Below are 19,792 nucleotides of genomic sequence, written 5' to 3'. Positions count from 1 at the left end.
TTTACATAACGTGCTAACGCCATAATACATGTGAACTTCATTGAATACAGATTTACGTCGGTGTAAAATCCAATCAATTAAAGTAAGTAAACAAATTAAAATCTATTTTTTGTTAATAATTCATTCAAATTTCGTGACACTTTGTTGAAAGTTATTAAATTTTTAATTATACTTTTTTAATGAATTATTATGATTTCTGCGTAAACAATTATTTAAAACCGTGTCTTAGAAATGTATCTTATTAATTTTTTAATACTCATTGTGACTAGTAATTGAAAAAAACCTTCGGAAATTGATGCGTAATAGGAAATTTTACATTTAAAATTTATTTAGTGTTTATAATGATAAATACAAAGAATTTTTTACAATTATGCGAAAAATGCAGGTATTTATAATGTATAATAGTAAGGACACTTTGGCTTAAGGTTGAATTTCCAATGAAACTTTCTAAATTTATTTAAGAAAAGAATAAAATGAAGCTTCTCAATCAAGCCTTTTCTTGCTTTTAGGCGAATAGCATCAAAATATAAATTATGCATACATTTAAATTTAAATAATTTAAATATTCACACAACAACCAACCTTACTTAAAATTAGTAATTCCTAAATTAGCAACTTTTTTAAACAACGTTTTCTTTCAAACACAGGTTTAAATTTGCATTGGAATGATTTCCCATGGATTTCTACTTCTATTCTTTTCGTTCATTTTATCAATTACCGCCAGTACCAATTATTTTAAATACACCGGACCGAACTTAACAACGACGGAGAACGAAACTTTCACAGAATTTTATTTAATAAATCGCAGAAATGTTCTGCACGTAACAGAGAATGTCACTTTTAATCATTTCCTTCCAAAATGTTGTCCGCCAAATTATAAATACGAAAAAGGTGAAAGAAAATGCGTTAGAAGTAACGACACCTCTATAATAAATGAATTGGGAATGAATAACGTTGATGATGTCTATTTGATCAAATCCGGATTAAGAGATTGCGAAGTCATCGTAGATCATGTATTGCTTTTGGACGATTTTAAAAGTGTCTTGGGAAATTACAAACAGATACGATACAAAAATGAAACGTTTGCCTCGGGAAAATATTGCGTGGATGGTATTGATAATGACAGCGAATATGAAAAGGAATTTATTTTACGGTTGTGTTATGGTCCCGAATATTGCAGAAATCGAGAATTGAGATGTTTGAAAAAATGTTGTCCTGATGGAGAAATATATATAGGACGAGATTGCCATGCACAACCAGAATACGGTTTTCCCACAGAACATTATAGTGATATCATAGTTAATTTCACAGGTTTAAATTTATTACATAGAATTGAATTAAAACTAGAACTAACTAAGTCTTTTGAAAAAGTGTTTAGCAACGTTCTTCTGAAATAAATTCGATGTTACGAAATCGGTTAGATAAATTTATGAGACCTAGAACTAGACACATTGGGGTTTAACCATTTTGAGAGACGCACGACTAAACCCGAATGTTTTTAGTTGTAGGTCTAGTGTTAGTTCTAGTGATAGTATTAGTGTTAGTCCTTAGAATTCTTAATACTATTCTGTTCTAATTTTGTTTACAGACAACTTTGCGATATTTAGACAAAAAAGAAAATGTAAATTACATTTTCCAAATATAACTCACGAAAACATAACAATCTTCGAAAATGGTTCTATTAGTTATACAGTGGGTGGACCATGGCAGACGCACAATGTTGAAGATGAAATGTATTGCTTCGAATTGGGGCTTTCCAACAATTTTCTTACACCTTATTTACTCATGTGCAACAATATTGAAGAGAGAAACAATATTAAATATTGGTTTAGCAGAGTGGTGATGTCACTTTCTTGCGTTTGCTTTATCGCCACTATGATGGTGTATGTTTTCTTGTACAAATTGAAAAAAGTTATACATCGCATAGTATTTTCTTATTGTTTAGCCCAATTTACGGGATTTGCTACATTGACTTATTTACAAATTGATCCTGAACCACCACAACCTACTTGTTCAGTGCTAGGATTTCTTGTGTTATTCGGATTTCATGCTGGATTTTCGTGGTTAACAGTTATGTGCTTTGATATGTGGAGAACGTTGGGGTAATATAATCATGTAATAAAATTAAAACTTAACTTATATTTATTTATTTTCTAGATCGATGTCACCAAAGGTTGGTAATAACAACAAATCTGAATTGAAGAGAACTTTTTATTATTGCATGTACGGTTGGTTAGTTCCATCATTTATTACAGTATTTTGTTATTTTGAAAACAAATACAGTTTTTTTCCCGAAAGTTTACATGCTTATATTGGAGATTTATTCTGTTTGTTGGAAAAACGAGTACAAGGTTTGAGTTAATTAGAAAATAAAATAATTATAAATGAGATTTGATCACGTTTTAGAAGGAAATTATGGACACACCATGTTTTTTATAATTCCAATAACTTGTGCTATTATTGTTAATATAATATTTTTCGTTTTAACCGTTCGATATATTATTGATGCCACAGAAAACGTTAGAAAAATGAGTGATACTAAGAAAGAAAAGAAGGAGGCGTTGTATGCCTTAAAGAAAAGGTAAATTAATACCAATAAAGAACATAATTAGTTACATGATTAATTTTAGGACTTTTATGGCACTAAAACTTTTTCTTGTGATGGGTATCAATTGGAGCTTTGAAATTATTTCGTCAATAATCAGTTTTAAAGAATACACAATCACTACTTACATTGAATTATTTTTGGATACATTTAATTGCTTTCAAGGTCAGATATCTTTTTATATTTATCTGTTATGGTGTCTAATTTTAAATTATTTTTAATTAGGTGTGTTTGTTTTTTTGATATTCGTCTTAAAATGGAAAGTAATCAAATCCATTATGGAAAAGTTCAAGATTATTGTTGTTAGTAGTGTTAGTAGATCAACTTCGGTAAGAAATTTAATGATTGTAACGTTATTCTTTATCTATAACATAAATTTTTTAGCTTGCTTCAACGTCGGGTTAAAACATCCAATTATAAATTGTTATAATAACAAGTTTATTACTTTATTAAAAATTAATTCTTAATCTCTTACTTTATTTCTCCCTATTCTGCACAACTATCACAAACTGATTTTTACTCGGTGGTGTTAAGTTCAAGACAAGTAACGAAGTAGAAGCGAATGAGCGTACACGAATTTATAATAATGTATGATCTTGTCGCACAGGCGCATAAATTGCAATACACTGGGGGTGATGCGATACATAAACAGTACGTGAAACGAGGTTAACATTACACTAATGGTGATTCACCAACACAGATTTGAAAAAACCATCTTCGAAATGTCGAATACTACGAAAATTTGCTTTTTATTTCATTGCGATATCTCAATTAGGTTTTGAGATATGTAAAGATTAATTACCCTAAGATTCTTAATGATGTGTTGCCTCACGAACAACAAAGATAATTAAATGCAATAAAAAGTTTATTATTTCTTATTTATATAATTACAGAGAACCATAAATTTTTCTATTTTGGTTTTATATCAATATTTCCATGAATCTGTACAACGCAACGTAAGTATACGAGTATTTAAACGATCCATCATTATTCATAAGTAAAGAACGGATTTATAGAAAATATGCCTATGCTTAAAAATTAAGGCATGGAAAATCTGATTAGAAATCTATACGAATCAGATAAAAAGGAATATAATAACACCAAGTTTTTTATGCCTTTTTTGCTTTTTTTGAATTTTTATGCCTATTATTGTTTTTCATGCCTATTTAAAGCTTTTCCTTTCATTTTTCGGCTTTTTTTCCCAAAATTTATTTAATTGCGAAAAAAAAATGTTACTACGCCACTGTATATTTGTTCCCTGGTCGAATTCGTGCTATGTAATTCTCCGTCTATGCTGTCTGATGTGGGATTCCCCGTATTATTGATCGAGTCTTTAATTCTTTTAGTTAGCTTCTGTTCTGTTCGTTGTTATAAGTTGTTCCCGTGACAGTTTATAGTGCATTTACGGTACAATGCTAAAACAAAAGCCCACCGTAGAAGAATGGATTAAAAATTACAAAGAATTGAAATATGAACGCAACCGCTTGTTCTGCCAAGCGTGTTCAAAAATCGTAAATTATTTACACTTAAAATTATAATATGTATTGACACTGCATTTGCTTTAAAGATTAAATGTGACAAGAAATACTACATAATTCAGCATGTCAAAACTTCATTGCATCAGAACAAACTAAAACTAATTGAAAGCCAAATCAAGAAACAACAAACAATCAGTACAGCTATGCAATCTGTGGCATCAACTTCCGGTTATACTGAATAATCAAAATTCAATTTTGACCTTGCAAAGCTCTGATTAAAGCAAATATTCCTATTTACAAATTAAAAAACGAATATTTCAAAACATTTTAGTTATCTATCATTTCATTTGGTTAGATGCTGCTGTATACTACACAAATACCTTTGATAGTTTTAGAATATTAATAAATGAATTTCCAGCTAGAGCTAGTAATGCAATACAAGATTGCCAAGCTGTACTAAAAGAAGTAGAATTACAAAATAATTTTTCATTTATAAAAACCAATTATAGTTATGTAAGTGACTCTATAAAGCCACTTGAGAAGCAGGATTTACCTTTAGTTAATGCAGTACAGATGATTGAACAATTTCGAAACAGCACATCTATTGTACCACATATTGGCCAAATAATCATAAATAAATTAAACGACGTCTTGTGCAAAAATGAAGGATTCGATACATTACAAAAAATTGCATCCATTTTAAAGGGTGAAATTGTTGCTAAATCTATTATTAATCCCGCATTCATTTCAAAATACAAATATGCACCAATTACAAGTGTCGACGTGAGAGAAGTTTTTCGGCTTATAAGAATATGTTAAGTGATAGGAGACATAACTTTACAATGGAACATTTAGAACAACATTTAATAATTAGTTGTTTTGGGGATTAGTAGTTTTTTAATAAGAAAATTAGATTTGAACATATATTTTGAATAATATATAACAATTTATGTTTTTTAGATTATAAGGTTTAGTAGTTTTTACAAAAATTTTTTCAGACCTGTTTTATTTAGTGAAAATAAAATGTTGTTACATTATTAGTTTTTATGCTTATTTTATGCCTTATTTAAAAAAAAGAATATGCTTTTTTTATTAAAATTTAATGTCTTTTTTAGGTGCGTTTTTCTGCGTTTTTGGTGCTTTTTAATCCCATCTCTATTCATAAGCACTCATATAAAACATTCCAAGTTATTTGTCATTGGGTATTTTTCTGATGCAACCTTATTCATAAAAAAAACTTCTTTTCTGTAAATAATTCTGCACGTTTATCAAGTGGTGTTATCGTCGATTTTTACCACAAAATATCCTAAAGATTCATCAAGGTTAACCTGTTAAGTTGAATTTTTCTTATTAATGTTGGTTTGCCATCTTACAGGTTACGTACAAAATATTTTTGGACAGCTAGAAATGCCTGGTTTCGCCAACGTTTTCTGATTGGTCCTTTACCATTTTGTCTCATTTAAATTCTCTTCTTAGTTTCCATAACGTGCTAACACCATAATACATGTGAACTTCATTGAATACAGATTTACGTCTGTGTAAAATCCAATCAATTAAAGTAAGTAAACAAATTAATATCTATTTTTTGTTAACAATTCATTTAAATTTCATGACACTTTCTTAAAAGTTATTAAATTTTTAATTATACTTTTTTGATGAATTATTATGATTTCTGCGTAAACAATTATTTAAAAAAGTGTCTTAGAAATGTACCTTTTTAATTTTGTAATATTCATTGCGATTAGTAATTGAAAAAAACCTTCGGAAATTGATACGTAATAGGAAATTTAAAATTTATTTAGTGTTTATAATGACAAATATAAAGAATTTTTTACAAATATGCGAAAAATGCAGATGTTTATAATGTATAATAGTGAGGACACTTTGGCTTAAGGTTGAATTTCCAATGAAATTTTCTAAATTTATTTCAAAAAGGAATAAAATAAAGCTCCTCAATCAGCCTTTTCTTGCTTTTAGGCGAAGAGCCACCAAAATATAAATTATGCATACATTTAAATTTAAATAATTTAAATATTACACAACTTATTTAAAATTAGTAATTACTAAATTAGCAACTTTTTTAAACAACCTTTTTTTTAAACACAGGGTTAAATTTGCATTGGAATGATTTCTCATGGATTTCTACTTCCATTCTTTTCGTTCATTTTATCAATTACCGCCAGTACCAATTATTTTAAATACACCGGACCGAACTTAACAACAACAGAGAACGAAACTTCCACAGAATTTCATTTAATAAATCGCAGAAATGTTCTGCACGTAACAGACAATGTCACTTTTAATCATTTCCTTCCAAAATGTTGTCCACCAAATTATAAATACGAAAAAGTTGAAAGAAAATGCGTTCGAAGTAACGACACCTCTATAATAAATGAATTGGGAACGAATAACGTTGATGATGTCTATATGATTAAATCCGAATTAAAAGACTGCGAAGTAATCGTAGATCATGTTTTGCTTTTGGACGATTTTAAAAGTATCTTGCGAAATGACAAACAGATACGATACAAAAATGAAACGTTTGCGTCGGGAAAATATTGCGTGGATGTTATTGATACTAACAACGAATATGAGAAGGAATTTATTTTACGGTTGTGTTATGGTCCCGAATATTGCAGAAATCGAGAATTGAGATGTTTGAAAAAATGTTGTCCTGATGGAGAAATATATATAGGACGAGATTGCAATGCACAACCAGAATACGGTTTTCCCACAGAACATTATAGTGATATCATAGTTAATTTCACAGGTTTAAATTTATTACTTAGAATTGAACTAAAACTAGAACTAACAGTAGATGTAGAACTAAAAATTTTCGAGTTAAGTCATGCGTCTTTTGAAAAAGTGTTTAGCGTTTCGAATGCCATATTGCAAGTTTTCTCTGAAATAAATTCGAAGTTACGAAATCGGTTAGATAAATCTATGATATAGGTGGTCTAGTGTTAGTTCTAGTGCTAGTACTAGTGTTAGTCCTTAGAATTCTTAATACTATTCTGTTCTTATTTTGTTTACAGATAACTTTGCGATATTTAGTCCAAAAAGAAAATGTATATTACATTCTCTAAATATAACTCACGAAAACATAAAAATCTTCGAAAATGGTTCTATTAGTTATACAGTGGGTGGTCCATGGCAGACGTACAATGTTGAAGATGAAATGTATTGCTTCGAATTGGGGCTTTCCAACAATTTTCTTACACCTTATTTACTCATGTGCAACAATATTGAAGAAAGAAATAATATTAAATATTGGTTGAGCAGAGTGGTGATGTCACTTTCATGCGTTTGCTTTATCGCTACTATGATGGTGTACGTTTTCTCGTACAAATTGAAAAAAGTTATACATCGCATAGTATTTTCTTATTGTTTAGCCCAATTTATGGGATTTGCTACATTGACTTATGTACAAATTAATCCTGAAACACCACAACCTACTTGTTCAGTGCTAGGATTTCTTGTGTTATTCGGATTTCATGCTGGATTTTCGTGGTTAACAGTTATGTGCTTTGATATGTGGAGAACTTTGGGGTAATATAATCATTTAATAAAATCAAAATTTATATTTATTTTAACCAATTATCCATGTTGCAAGTGAAAATTATAAAAAAAAATCAAAAACATATAAGAACTTCTAACTTGCTTAATAAAGCAAGTTAGAAGTTTTTATCTGTTTTTGAATTTTTTTTTATATTTATTCATTTTCTAGATCGATGTCATCAAAAGTTGATAATAACAAGAAACCTGGTTTGAAGAGAACTTTTTATTATTGCATGTACGGTTGGTTAGTTCCATCATTTATTACAATATTTTGTTATTTTGAAAACAAATACAGTTTTTTTCCCGGAAGTTTACATGCTTATATTGGGGATTCATTCTGTTTGTTGGAAAGACGAGTAGAAGGTTTGGGTTAAGAAGAAAATAAAATAATTATAAATGAGATTTCATCACGTTTTAGATGGAAATTATGGACACACCCTGTTTTTTATAATTCCGATAACTTATGCTACTATTGTTAATATAATATTTTTCGTTTTAACCGTTCGATATATTATTGAAGCCACAGAAAACGTTAGAAGAATGAGTGATACTAAGAAAGAAAAGAAGGAGGCGTTGTATGCCTTAAAGAAAAGGTAAATTAATACCAATAAAGAACATAATTAATTACATTATTAATTTTAGGACTTTTATGGCACTAAAACTTTTTCTTGTGATGGGTATCAATTGGAGCTTTGAAATTATTTCGTCAATAATCAGTTTTAAAGAATACACAATCACCACTAACATTGAATTATTTTTGGATACATTTAATTGCTCTCAAGGTCAGATATTTTTTTATATTTATCTATTATGGTGTGCAATTTTAAATTATTCTTAATTAGGTGTGTTTGTTTTTTTGATATTCGTCTTAAAATGGAAAGTAATCAAATCCATTATGGAAAAGTTCAAGATTATTGTTGTTAGTAGTGTTAGTAGATCAACATAGAAGAAATTTAGTGAGTGTAACGTTATTCTTTATCTAAAACATCAATTTTTTAGCTTGCTTCATTGTCGGGTTAAAACATCCAATTATAATTCGTTATAATAACAAGTTTATTACTTTATTAAAAATTAATTCTTAAACTCTTACTTTATTTCTCCCCATTCCGCACAATTATCACAAACTGATTTTTAATCGGTGGTGTTAAGTTCAAGACGGGTAACGAAGTAAAAGCGAATGGGCGTACACGAATTTATAATAATGTATGTTTTTGTCGCACAGGCGCATAAATTTCAATACACTGGGGGTGATGCGATGCATAAACAGTACGTAAAACGAAATTTATATTACACCAATGGTGATTCACCAACAAAGATTTGAAAAAACCATCTTCGAAATGTCGAATACTACGTAAATTTGCTTTTTATTTCATTGCGATATCTCAATTAGGTTTTGAGATATGTAAAGATTAAGTATCCTAAGATTTTTAATGATGTGTTGCCTCACGAACAACAAAGATAATGAAATGCAATAAAAAGTTTATTATTTCTTATTTATATAATTACAGAGAACCATAAATTTTTCTATTTTGGTTTTATATCAATATTTCCATGAATCTATACAACGTAAATATGTATACTAGTATTGGTATTTAAATGACCATCATTATTCATGAGCACTCATATAAAACATTCCGCAAGTTATTTGTCATTGAGTATTTTTCTCGTTTCTTATGTATTATTACCTCAACATTGTCACAACCATCGTAAAAAACCTGAATTTCCCAGATAATTAGGAGTTGTGACGGATTTAATGTGTAATAATCCGCGTCATTCTTTGCGAGACGAGTTATTTAAGATTATAGACGCCGTCTCTTGACATTTGCACTCGAGTTAGTTCTTTATCGTTTTCGGTTCTTTACGAAAATCCGCCAGTCGCTTATAAGCAACGCTAGATGTTTGTTGTTTGAAATTTAGTGTGTGTTTGTGTTCACAGTTACGACTACGAGGACGGCTTGTTTAACAAGAAACTTATAAACGAGAAAAAAGTACGGTTTGACGTCAAAACTTCGAGCACCTTCTCAATCAACAAGCGTCGACGATTAGTTCGATCGCAATGAGGTGGCAAAGTTATAATATCGTCGTTTCTTTAGTGTTATGTCCTATAATAGCTTATACAGATTTTCGATTTCGCTCAAAAATGAACATAAATTATAATAAGTTAGAAAACGATGAATTTGCGGAGTTTTACTTTTTGGAAGATAAAAAATTCGTACCAATTCAATTTATTGATTTACCAGAAGATTTAAATTATTTACCTAAATGTTGTCCACCAGAGTATATGTATCATGAGTTTAAACACAACTGCATTGAAGATAAAACGTTTAGTGATCTTGTTGAAAAAGTAAATTTGATAAAAACGGGTTTGGATTGTGAAGTGATTGTTGATCATGTTGTGTCTCGTCATTCCTTAAACATAAGTAATGATAGAGAGGCATTATTTGATGATAAAATTATAAGTTTTGGTGATTACTGTGTCGATCATGTTTATAATGAGAGTAATTTTATTGTTCGCGAGTGCAAGAAAAAAGATTATTGTTTATCACACACTCATGATTTTTGTATTAAGAAATGTTGTCCTGATGGGTTCCAATATATTAACAGGAAGTGTATAAGAAATCCAACTTTTGGAATTGATATGGAAATCTATAGGAATATATCTTTAGGATATAAAAGAAAAGGTAATGTATTAATTTTTACGAATTTGTTGATTCTGTTGATGATGAGTTTGCGCTTAAAAAATTTAGACATTCGAGCTTACTACTCAAATTCTTCTGCTCACCGAATGAGTCATGCTCAAAATATGAATTTCGATCTTATTTCCACCTTGGGTTATACTCAGGTTAATGACCCCCACATAGATATGTAGGGTAAGAGTATGGGCTTTGCTCAATATCAAGTAAATTAAGACTGGTTAGGTTGGGGATGGATATTGTTAATCTATCAGTAGTAGTACTTCAGTATTAACTTTGAAAATGTAAAAAAATAGGCAATTTGGAAAATGGTTTTTCACAATTCAACTTTTTTTGTTGATAATTTAATCCAATAATATAATAAGTTCTAAATCGAAATATTTTTTAGGTTCTTTCGCAATTTACCATAACACCTCAACATGTTCCAAATACATCCGAGATTACGACCACGGTGGTATAACTTTAGCTTCCAATGGATCTGTAATGATTAACGCAACTAAATTAAAACGAACCTATTCAATTAACGAAGAAATGTATTGCATCGATGGAAATATGCTAAGTAGTACCAGCGAATCTTCGCCGATTTTTTTGTTATGCGTACAAGATAGTATAGCTGATCATTTTAAACTTAGTCGAATTGTTCTTCTGGTTTCTTGCTTTTGTCTATTATTGACCGTATTGGTTTTTATTATAATCGGAAAGGTTCGAACGTTAATGGGAAAAATCGTTACCATCTATAGCAGCACAATGTTCGTTGCATTTTCCGTATTGGCATTCGCACAATTTTCACCAAATTTAGGAACTGCATGTAAACCTGTTGGTGAGATTATTATAACGTGGGATGTATATATTTTATAATTTTTTTTTAGCATATGGAATTTTATTTTCATTTACTGCTACTTTTAGTTGGATGAATGTGATGTGTTATGAAATTTGGAAGACTTTGGGGTTTGTAAATTTCATTTATATTGATTAATACATTTATTTATTAATTAATATTACAGAGTGGTAAAAAGTGGAATTCCAATTGAAGAACAAAAAAAAGTTTTTCTTAAATATAATTTGTATGGGTGGACGATTCCAACGATTATAACAATGTTAACGTTACTCTTCAACACAATTAGAGTACTTCCTGATGAAATCCATCCCTTCCTTGGCGTGACACATTGTATATTGGAAAATAGAACTACTCGTAAGATAACATTTATAATCTTTTTTATGAAGGCTGTTTATAGTCTTGTGAGTAAACATCTTAAGAAAAGGTCATTAAGCTTGCTTGCGGCTAAAACTCTACAATTAATATCATAATTACGAAATTACTCAAAATCATAATAATAATAATAATCAAAATCACCTTGGGACATAAAACGTTCAAGAAATTATAGATCGTAACCGCAAGCAAAACGGAAGGCAATATAAAACAAAATCGTTATTCTATTTTATGACCTTCTTTTAAGATGTTTATTCCCCTTTAAAAATAAAATCACAAGATTGTAAATACTCTGTATGTTATTATTAAACATTTTAGAAAACTTGTATGGGCATACATTATTCGCAGTTCTTCCACAAGCAATAATGTTATCGATAAACGCATTTTTTTTCATAAAGTCATTGCGACATTTTAACCTGGTTAAACTTGATGGTGATTCACAAGGAGAAGCGCAACAAGCGAAAAAAAAGAAGTTAAAAATACACAAATACGACGTCCAAAGGTAACATATTCAATAATTTTCAACGTTTTAATTCAATTTATATGTTTTAGATTCGCAATGATAACAAAACTCTTCTTTATCATGGGATTTTCTTGGATATTCGAAGAGATATCTTCGGTTATTAACTTCAAACAATATGAAGTTGGGGCTGTTATCGAGCAGATTTTTGATATTTTTAATTGTTTACAAGGCGTTTTAATATTTTGTGTGTTTGTATTAAATAGAAACACATTGAAGCGTTTATTTAAACGATTTAAGAAGAACAAAAAGGTCCAGGAGGATGTCAAAAACAGTTCGATATCTGCGGTAAGAAAATTATATTAATTATTTTTTTAATTAATTTAATATTTTTAGAGTGAGCTAAGTGCAGAACAACAAGAAATGGGACAAACTCCATAAACTTTCATATTTATTACATTATTTAAAAATAAATTAATACTGCGCAAAAAACGTTTAAAGCTACACCGAAATCTGATACATACACAAGGTCATATTCAAGTGACTAGAATCGCACGTATTGATTTTAATAAATTAGAATTATTTTGAACTACAGCTCAACGTAATTTCAGTTGTGTTATTTCGCCGTAATGGCCTCCGATAAACTTTTTGTTTAACAGCGTTGAATATTTTCTTTTTAGCCATAAACACTAAGAAAATGAAAAAACCTTGCAAACAATTAAATATGTCGAAAAGAAATTCGATTATCTCCACAACTATATTTTTTGAAAAAATCGTTCGATAGGATAAAATAAATTCAAACAACCATGACAACCCCATTATTATAAATATTCGTACAACCATTGCCACTCTGAAATAAATAATTCGTTTTATTCTGTTTATATTAACTTGGGAATTACCTTTCTTTGTCTAGACTAAAACGTCTCTGCCTCTCACTAAAATTATGCTTGATCACGTTCCTGATGTCCTTCTTCACCTGTATAATGTAACGAATCGTTTTGGTAAATAAAACGGAGTTGGCCAAAATATACATTAACGCCGGTATGGCGAAGAAAATAAAATAGGCGTAATTATTTGCTAAAATAAAATGTTTAACATTTTTTATTTAATTAACATCGAACTTACCGTGAGCATTCGTTTCCATGAAGCAATACCTTTCATCAATAATCGGTTTTAAATGCGTCGGCACATCTTCAGATCGAAAAGCAATAATTCCAAATAACACCAATAAAATTGGCAATATCCAAGCGTATATGTGATAACAAATTAATTTTCTTCTTTCGTTATAGAGTTGCGTGCCGTATGGAGTTGACATAGATCTAAAAATAAGCGCTTGTATCAATATGTACTTTACATCAACAACTTTACAATAAATTGAACTAAAAGTGTATAACCTCTGTTTATTTACCGAAGTCAAACAAAATTTTATCAAAACGAATTAATTTTTTCCTATAATTCTTTATCTTTTTGGTTGTAAACATGTTAGAATTAAATTGAATTATCTAAATCTATCGATATTGTTTATTAAAATAATAACTTATCAATACAATGATGAAATTAACTTACCCTAAGACTTGCCATATTTCGAAACTCAATACGTTCATCCACGCAAATGCAGCCAAGTAGAAAAATATTATGAGAAAGGCTGCAATGGTAAATATTTAAATATAATTTAAATTCGTAATACTATTTATTGATTCACACCTAAGATTATTTTAAGAGTAACTTTGATAGCCAAAAACAGCAAAAAAATAGTAATTAATCTTAATCAGTAACAACTTTAATAGATATTAGACCTGTTTTCGTGCAAGAGTTTCGCATACATATTACACATTAGACGTAAGCGCAGAAACGTTCAGAACAGTTGGGAACTACTGAACACTTAAACCGAAACAAGTCTATTGTTAAAGTAATACAGGAAGCAATAATCTCTTCATATGGAAATAGATTACGTATTATTTAGTTCTTGAATTACTTTTTGAATTTAATTAGAAGAAAATTTGATAAATACTTACTAAATGGCGCACAAATATTTTTTAAATTTGGATGAAACTGTACGTAAGTCAATAACGATAATGCAAATAAAAGACATCCGCAATACCAAACGATGATCTTGCCCAAAAAATTTTTAAGTTCCTTCAAAAATAAATATCCAAGGATCGTTAAAACTAACGATATGCATGATATAATATTTAGTATTCTTTGAATGAACATTTTATAGTCAACGGATCCTTTGTTTTCGAAGCCGCAAAGAAAAACGGTGTGTTTATTCTCCGTCTTGTAATACTCAAAGCAATATTGCTTATCTTCCAATGGAAAATCGAGCCAGTTTCCTTGAGACATGACGTGCAAATCCCCATTTGCTTTAATTGTGAAATCGAACGTTGGATCGTCTTTCATTCGAAGACATTTTTTCGCTTGGATTATGCCGTAGAAATCATCTAAAATAAAAATTTAAATTTATATTATTGTTTATTTTTGTGTTTAGAGTGGGTCAAAAAATAGAGACTTTTTGATAATAAATGTCAGAACTATAAACCGTTTTATTTAAAATAGAAATATGTCGTAAAATAGTTTTCTATTTTTATATACACACTATTATTTACTCCAAAACGTTTTCCATTAATCCAAAAATATCTTTATATATTTTTAGAAGTTATTGTAAGGAATTAATTGAAACATAAAATACCAAAGTGGGGGGTAAAAGTAACCCATTATATCATTTAGATTAGGTAGAATTACCACATAGAAAAAACGTTAAACTAATTCAATTAATTAACCTATTCAACGTTTTTTTCTTTTCTTTCTTTCTAAAAAGGTGTGACTTAGATAAGTTGTTATCATTTTAAATTGCATAATTAGCTAAATTAGAAATGAACTAAGATAAAAAGGTAATGAAATGATTACCAGGAGACCTATTATTGTGGATTAGCGTAGGTTTAAAGGTTTCAAGTTATGCACTAATGTAATTAAAAATAAATAGATAACCAATTCACTTGAGTTAATTATCAAAACGTAATAATTCCAGAAATATATGTAAGGATATGGATGGTGCACTCTTGACTGCGGAAAAGAAGGTCTCTCGGAATTGCTGAATGTGGAAAATATAGCAGATAATTCGGAAACGGATATACAAACTGCTGAACCAAAGGTAGAACTGTCCTCCTTAGATGAGACAACAAGAGCTCTAATGAAGATAAAAAATGGAAAGGCACCGGACGAAGATTGCTGGGACGGAGCTTATAGGTATGCCGAAGAAATGAAAAGCGGGAATCATCTGCCCGATACACAAGAAGGAGGACAAGACAAACTGCGACAATTTTAGGGGAATTATGCTCTTGAATGCTGCATGCAAAGTATTGTCGAATGTAATCTCTGAGTGGATAAAGTCATGTGCTGAGAACATACTGGGTGAATACCAGTGTGGCTTCAGGGAAGGAAGATGTACAATGGACCAAATCTTCCTCCTTTATCAAGTAACGGAGAAATACTACGAGTATAACACTGACTTACACTTCATGGACTTTAAAAAACCCTTTCACAGTATACAGAGGACTAGGCTTGAGTGTAATTTAAGACAAATGGGAATCCCCCGAAAACTAGCACAGGTAGCAATGATGACAATGGAAGACTCCAGAGCGTGGTATCGCTGCAGCGAAGAATATCCGTTGTTTTTGAGATACGAAATGTTGTAATTTAATCTTGCCCTACACTCTGCCATTGGGGCCTCGAAAGTAAAGTGATTTAAAATATACGTATATGCGGATGATGTCTTGATAATAGCCAGAAGCTATGAGCGGCTTGTGGAGATTTTTATTGGCATTGAAAGAACAGTCAAAGATGAAGGCCTGTATATAAATCAAGAATAGACTAAAAGTAGAATATTTGGACTACTGATAGAAGCAGATGAAATACAAAAACTTAGATGGACTGGACATATTATCAGAATGCCAAAGGAAAGAACTGCGAGCATAGCTTTTAGAGCACAAATGGCAGGCACAAGATGTAGGGGCAGGTCCCGCACGAGGTGGAAAGAAAGAGTGGATGATGATGCCAAGGTTCTGAGGATTGAAAATTGGAGGAGGATCGCTGAAGATCGGATGAATTGGAAGAGCACAGTTGAAGAAGCCAAGGTCCACCCCGGGCTGTAGCGCTAAAAGAAGAAGAAGAACAATTCCAGAAAATTATAATTTCAAATCATATTTTTCTTATTCATTATAAATATGTAAGATTTATAAGGCTTAATATTTAAGTCAGAGCGATTGTAATACATCAAAAAAACTCATAATGTTGAGATATCGTATTCGACTAGGACCAGAAATCCCTAATAGAAATTTGTTTATACATCTACATATATATTCAAGGGCACTGTATCCATTTCGTCTATTTTTAGGATGATGTGTGTGTGTGAAACTCAAAAATGCCATTAGCCACGGTAACGAAATTTGGCGAATCCCTAAAATCATAGATCTGTATCAACGGTTGAAATAAATCCATTAACCGAAAGTGACTGTTGTTTCATATAAACTTTCACTTTAAAATCACATATGACTGCTAAAATCTTAATATTTATGTTAACGCAATTCCTTTTGAATTGTATAATAATTTAACTTTTCTTTGCATGCTTTTGCAACAAGTGTTTGTCATTAAACTTTAAATTTGAACGTGTTCATGTCCCATAATACACGTGTGCCTATGTCTGAATTTTTAGATATTTTTGGCAATTTTGTAGCAAGTTATTTTAAACTAAAAGCCACATTTATCATCCTCTTGTTAAATTCATAAGTAATCTATGGAAACAAATCGTATTATTAATATTTGAGAAATAGTTTCGAGTCTAAACTAACTAAAAAAATAATCAATATCAGTTTGATTCATTCTTATAAATATATATAGGAATTAATTTCTTCTAAATTTTGAAAACTGTGGTTCAGATTAACCCATATCTAAATATTTATACAGAAAGCGTAGTATGCATATGTATTGCCCTCCATGTTATTGTTTGTGTAAATGTTTAAAATAGAAAATATTTAAGAAAACCGTATTTTTACACAATTATTAAAACTTTAATGATTATATTTACTTGAAAACGATGTTGCTTCAAAGATTACTTTAAAAGTTTTAAGTAAGTACTTTAGATTTTTGATTCAAATTTCTTTTAATAGTGTTTGTACATACGTTTTTAAAACTTCAAAGCTTGTGTTGAAAACGATGTTACACAAAAATTATTTGTTTAAATGTTATCGAGTTATTTCGGTAAAAGTAAATACTGATAAATTTATATATCACTCACCTTTACGGTTTTCGAAACGATTGCTGTTTGCCACTGAAATCCCAAACTCGGGATTCCAAATACATCGCGTTCCCACATAAGATCTTCCTTCTTTACAACATTTTGTTATACATTTTTTCGTTTTACACGCTCCAATATTTTCGCATGTTCGTAATATTTTCGATTTTATTGAATCGTCCCAATCTACACAATAATTATCGATTTGATAAAGATTTCTATTGAAAATAATTGCGCGGTTTTCTGTGGTGTTAAAAACGTGTTGATCTTCGAGAATATGATCAATTACAACAGGACAATCTAAATGACTTCTCGCTAATAAATCCTCTTGTAAATCACCGTAAATATTTGTAAATATTGTAGAATTAGAATCGTTTATGCAACGATGTCTTTGCAATTCGTAATTATAGCCCAGCGCACAACATTTTGGAAAAAAATTCAGGTTACTAAAATCTACTTCGCCGCAAACATCCGGTAGTTGATAAATAGACCCGGAAGTTTTGAACGAAAATCGACTAAAATCACTCGGGGAACGTTTTGAACAATTTAGAATGTTCTGAATGTGAGTATCGGAGATTTTAAATGTTTCTGACTGGAACGAATTTGCACTTAAAAACCGCAAATAAAGCACAACGATTACGAGCACATGGCGCACCATTTCTTCTCTCCTTTTTATTTCGGCAGCCACAAACTACATACTACTACAAGACATTGAACCGAACTGAACTGTCAGTTGGAGTTCCCTTAGAACGCGATCTGAATAGTCTCGGACAAGCACTTAGTTCATTGCGGAGGTATGAACCATGGAGCATTTTTAAAAGTGGGGGCGTTTGCGCAGTAGTTTCGTTCTTAAAAAATCGCGTCATTATCGGTTTTGAATTTGCGGAATTAATGTTTTTTTTTAGATCATGAACTTATTTTACTTTTAAATTAATTAGGTGTATGAAACATTTATAAATATTTAACGTTTTCGGTTATAAACGTTTTAATTTAATTTTAATTTTGTAAAGTGGCGAAACATAATAAGGATGTAAAAATCCTTTTCTTAGTATTTCGTTTATTTTCGTTAGACATGTAGTTTTGAATTACCCTTCAATAACATCCTTGACCTTTTTAAATTCAAATCCGCAATGAAATTCATTGGAGATAATTTACATTTGCATAAAACATTAATACAATAGGTAGTAGAAAGTTTGGTACATCTTAACGAGATGACTTGACGTTAGTCATTACTTAATTTAGAAAGGGCATTTTAAATCTACTTCTTAATAACTTCATTAAAACAATATTATTATTCATTCACTGTAATTCAACCTTGCTTTTCGCGATAACTCTGATAACCTTATGATAGTCACAGTATGTGAAGGTACTTAAAATAATTAAAATGCGGCAAAAAGTATTCTACAAAACACGCCAGTACACGAAAGCAACATTTACTTCGAAATTAACACCATGTTTTAAAATATGAAGATTTAGATCTGAATGATTAATGTATGCTATTTGTGTTTCTCTTTCCATTATATTAAAACTGAAACTAAAACTTCCAATTAATTAGCCAGATTTAACCAAAAAAAAACACAACCTAATACATTTTTTCAATTCAATCACTGTAACACACCAGGAAAAATCGCGTGTCGTCAATCTAAGATAGGTCAATTGAAGTATCGGACCTATTTACACTAATCTCAAGTATAATAAAAGATCAATGGCATGTGATAACTACAACAACAAGATTGCTGATGAATTGGACTAACAATAATTATCACACCATGTCAATACTATGAAATCTACCAGATAAATTAACAATACAAATTGAACTGTATTAAATGAATTCCCTCATTATGATGTCAGTACATTCCTGAATAAATCTGATTGATCTTATTCCATATAATTTTACTATTTGTAATACAAGCTAATCCAAGAGGTATAAATGTTGTTATAACACTTTACAGCTTCATTTTCATTTTGGTATAAAAGCTTGTCCTTCATTTTCAGTAATCTTATAATCATAAGGTACATTAAATTATGTTTTTGTAACTTGATGAGACTCCTATTGTCTTCTGATGAAACCAGCTTCCATAAATATAGTGGAAGCTGGTTTCCAATGATGTCATTTTAACTTTTTTCATTACTTGTCATTCTAAATTGAAAATAATATTTAATAATAATCAATATAAATATTCATGCATTCGACGATTTCTTCCTGAAGATGAGGACTAGTTCCTCGAAACATGTAGAAAGATAAATAAAGAATAACATCCTTAAAGTACAAATAAATGACCTTCACTTCCAACAAAAGTATAACTGTTTATGCCTCATGTCTATCTTGTCTACGGTCGAGTTATCTTGTTTTCCACTCATTTTCATTGGAAAATATTAATAAATCTTGAAAATAAAAACGACATAACCTCAAGTGATTTGTTTGTATAGTGATGTCAATTTCAGTACCAATTTAAAAAAAAATAAATACTAAATTTGGAGAACCTCTAAGTTATGCG

At 30.0% G+C, this 19,792-nt stretch overlaps 3 protein-coding genes across 3 annotated transcripts; 2 read left to right on the top strand and 1 right to left on the bottom strand.

The window, feature by feature from the left end:
• The first annotated feature begins 665 nt into the window (after positions 1-665).
• LOC111427699 (G-protein coupled receptor Mth2-like) lies at positions 666-3,072 on the top strand. Its single transcript, XM_023062938.2, has 7 exons — positions 666-1,311; positions 1,589-2,102; positions 2,158-2,351; positions 2,407-2,581; positions 2,631-2,770; positions 2,831-2,934; positions 2,990-3,072. Exons 1-7 carry the CDS (start codon positions 666-668, stop codon positions 3,008-3,010), a joined length of 1,794 nt encoding a protein of 597 aa, XP_022918706.2. The 3' UTR covers positions 3,011-3,072.
• Positions 3,073-5,473: 2,401 nt separating this feature from the next.
• On the top strand, positions 5,474-13,397 carry LOC111427700 (uncharacterized). The gene is made up of 14 exons (XM_023062939.2): positions 5,474-5,641; positions 6,190-6,853; positions 7,119-7,632; positions 7,811-8,004; positions 8,060-8,234; positions 8,284-8,423; positions 8,484-8,584; positions 9,803-10,322; positions 10,723-11,154; positions 11,204-11,282; positions 11,339-11,526; positions 11,863-12,046; positions 12,097-12,352; positions 12,401-13,397. The coding sequence occupies exons 2-14, from the start codon at positions 6,208-6,210 to the stop codon at positions 12,443-12,445; spliced, it is 3,474 nt and encodes a 1,157-aa protein (XP_022918707.2). The 5' UTR covers positions 5,474-5,641; positions 6,190-6,207; the 3' UTR covers positions 12,446-13,397.
• Positions 12,347-19,727, bottom strand: LOC111427856 (G-protein coupled receptor Mth-like). Its single transcript, XM_023063199.2, has 6 exons — positions 17,298-19,727; positions 14,020-14,445; positions 13,571-13,649; positions 13,130-13,323; positions 12,904-13,081; positions 12,347-12,854 (listed from the first exon to the last, which is right to left on the bottom strand). Exons 1-6 carry the CDS (start codon positions 17,950-17,952, stop codon positions 12,584-12,586), a joined length of 1,803 nt encoding a protein of 600 aa, XP_022918967.2. The 5' UTR covers positions 17,953-19,727; the 3' UTR covers positions 12,347-12,583.
• Positions 19,728-19,792: the final 65 nt, after the last annotated feature.

The sequence above is a fragment of the Onthophagus taurus genome, chromosome 6, assembly GCF_036711975.1.
Source record: "Onthophagus taurus isolate NC chromosome 6, IU_Otau_3.0, whole genome shotgun sequence".
NCBI lineage: Eukaryota > Metazoa > Arthropoda > Insecta > Coleoptera > Scarabaeidae > Onthophagus > Onthophagus taurus.
The sequence above is the reverse complement of the archived record's forward strand: the minus strand, read 5'-3'. Positions and strand labels throughout refer to the sequence as shown.